This window comes from Sphaeroforma arctica (assembly GCF_001186125.1).
Source record: "Sphaeroforma arctica JP610 unplaced genomic scaffold supercont1.2659, whole genome shotgun sequence".
NCBI classification, from domain to species: domain Eukaryota; class Ichthyosporea; order Ichthyophonida; genus Sphaeroforma; species Sphaeroforma arctica.
Genome location: NW_014037899.1, coordinates 1 through 3,458, shown reverse-complemented (window position 1 = coordinate 3,458; position 3,458 = coordinate 1). Strand labels below are relative to the sequence as shown.

The 3,458-nt window shown below is 37.8% G+C and overlaps 1 protein-coding gene across 1 annotated transcript in view; it reads right to left on the bottom strand.

The window, feature by feature from the left end:
• SARC_12860 (glucokinase) overlaps positions 1-3,001 on the bottom strand; it is a gene marked incomplete at both ends in the record, with an annotated part of 3,991 nt that extends 990 nt beyond the window's left edge. Inside the window, 4 exons of the mRNA XM_014293025.1 lie at positions 389-642; positions 1,226-1,367; positions 1,661-1,786; positions 2,848-3,001. Of these exons, the coding sequence (XP_014148500.1) occupies positions 389-642; positions 1,226-1,367; positions 1,661-1,786; positions 2,848-3,001 (676 nt within the window). The remainder of the gene's footprint in view (positions 1-388; positions 643-1,225; positions 1,368-1,660; positions 1,787-2,847) is intronic.
• Positions 3,002-3,458: the final 457 nt, after the last annotated feature.

Genomic DNA, 3,458 nt, shown 5'->3' with positions numbered 1-3,458 from the left:
TTAATATGTATATATATACATGTGCATATATATATATATACACATACAAACAAACAAACACACACACATATATATACATACATATATATATATAAATATATGTCACATGCTTGTTGTTCACTCATACATAATACTACAGGATCAACAATCAATATATATATATATACATGTACACACACACACACACATATATATATATAATATACAATATATATATATAGATAGATAGATAGATAGATATATATATATATAAATGTATATATATATATGCTTGTTGTTCACCCATATATGATATTGTAGGAACAATAATCAAGCACTCCTAGTATCAGATTCGCCTTCTAAACAAGCGCTTCTGCTACACACCCGCCCACTTATCAAAACATCTCACCCGTTGTAAGCTACCAGGTGGGCTCCGCGCTCACCCACATCCTCTGTCTTACACACGTAGACCGGACACTGCTTAATAGCACCCGAGACACGTCCCTTGTCAAACACAACCTCCTTGAAGTTAGGGTCATCCAATATCCACGACAGGTTCTTAGCTGCTATACCACCAGAGACGTACAGACCCCCTGTGGGCAGCCATTTGAGCATGGCGTTGCCTAGTTCAGAGGCGTAGGCTGTGAAGAAGATGCTCATGGCCTGTGGGAGAAGGAGATGCACTGGTTAGCGATAGTGTATGTACATCATATATATATATATATATATACATATGTACATAACATGGTGTTGGGGATGATTTTGCAATACAAAAACTTGAAGGGGTGGTGATATATGCATCGTATATATATATACAACAACAATGTGAAAAGGGAGATTGTATATATATACATGATACCCATACATAACATTGTGAAGGGCTGGTGAGATATGCATCATATACATACAACACATTACATATACTTACATGATACATATCCATACCTTTGTGAAGGGGTGGGTATTATATATATAGTAATGTATGCCAATGCTTTGGCTCAAGGGTTGATGATTGGATAAAAATAGGAATGTGCATGACAGTATATCTTTCAGCCGTATCGGTGTATGCTCGACGTACCTCTGTTGCAACCTAGTCGGCGAGTGCACTAAGATGCGTATGCGCAAACAGATATATGTATGTGTATGCCACAGACGGTCACAGACGCACCTACAAATTTGCCATAGACGTACCTACAGGATTGCCACACATACACACACCACACCACACACACACATATATATATACCTGCTTACAGAGGCCCTCGCCGGAGTTCTGTCCCACTACCCCACCCTTCTGGGCCCTAGCAGCCTTCCAATCATTGTGAACTTTCTCGTTAATCTGATCCGGATATTTGCCCGCCAAAAACTCGTAGATGTCCGAAATACCACTATGAGTGCAACGAGTTAAGACCAGAAAGCGGGTATGTGTCCTTAATTAGAATAACTATACATACTGTCATTAAAAGTAGTGCTTAATCGAAAGCAAAAGTATTTTCTTCACGGGAAATACGACAATGTGACCTACAACAAATCATACGTGGAATACGACAAGATTACCTACAGCAATCCCAACGAACACCGAAACCCTGACACCCAGGCTAATACGATAAGCACCAATTCTCAATTAGATAGCCTTTAAATAGGTCAAACATCACTTCTTGATAGATCCAGGGCTACTTACTTGCCGGAGATTACGCGCTCCACACTGATGCGTGATGTCTGGTTGTACTTGAGTCGCATGTGGTCCAAAAACTCCAGTTCCAGTTCAGTCCTGGGAGCCCAATCAGTGTGTCCACCCTCGGTGGCCCTAGAATGTAGTACCAAGTAGGTATTGGTTCAATAAAACTTTATGTTTCTGATGACTCATCAGCAGGACACAAATCCCGAATCCCATATTTCCAGTGGATAAATATCCCTTACTGTAGGGCCAGTCTCACAGTCTAGCACAATATATATATATATATATATATATATATGTATATATTATACATATACATATATATATATATTTATATATTATACATACATATATACATATATATATATATTTATATATTATACATACATATATATAATATAATATAATATATATATATATATATATGTACAATATAATATATATATATATATATACATACAGATGTATATACATATATATATAAATAGATATATCGATATATTTATAGATATACATCAATATATATATACATGCATACACACACACAAACATGTATATACATACACATACACACACATATTCATATACTACACACACACACACACACACATATACATATACCTACACACACATATATATATAAATATAAATATAAAAATAAATGTATATATAAATATATATATATATGTATATATGTATATGTATATGTATATATATATATTATACCATATGCCGTCGTGAATCCATAGCCAGACAATTGAATAGGGACCCCAATCGTGTATCTATACCCCAACTTGTTATTAAAGTTGTCACACACATACACCGGCAGATGTAATGGTAGGCCTTGCACTGATTTCTACAAAATTCTCGTGTATTTTAAAAACAACCACCAGAGCAATATTTAAATATCGGAATAGAAAGCACTCGTCCCAGTATGTTCCTGCACTCACTGAAACAACCGTCATAGCAACCGTAACAACTGTCAAAAACCGAAACAACCGGCGTGACAACTATAACAACCGTCATAGCAACCATGACAACCATCGTAGCAACACAACAACCGTCATAGCAACCAACCATAACAACCAGCGTAGGTAAGCACACCACTCACCCACTCGCCCGTATACAGACCACTCACACAGCGCCCCACCGCTACAGTAACGTCTCAGATAAGCTAACTCCTCACCTACCAGCACGTGTAGCCAGCACTCTTAGGGTCCTTAGTTAAGAAGCACTCGCCCAGTCCTGTGCCTGCGCCCACAGTAGCCACCACACCACCCTCAACTGGCGCAACATCATTCAACACAGCCACATCATCCGCAGTCAGGGTCAACAGACCGTAGCTGTGGGGGATACGAGTCACCACGTACGATAGGGATCAATTCTAGATACGTACATGTATATACATACATGCGTATCGTATCGTATCGTATCGTATCGAATCGAATCGAATCGTATAGTATCATATCGTATCGCATTGCATCATATATATATATATATATATTGGTATCGTTTGAGTCAGAGTGAACAGATCGTATCGTTGATTAGTTTTACAGCCGTACGGGTAAACGTGCAAACTATGTATACGTGTATAAGTATAGATACAATTTTGAACATGGGTGTACTTGAATATATACATCTCGCATGGCAGGTCAGCTATTCATCTGTCGGCGGCGTATAGTACAGCCAAACTATCAAAGTTAAGACCATATCGTTTATTGTTGGAAATAAAGGAATACGCAAATACGCGACATGTATAACTAAGAGTATATAGGTATCCGTAAATGTTGCAAACAGAACC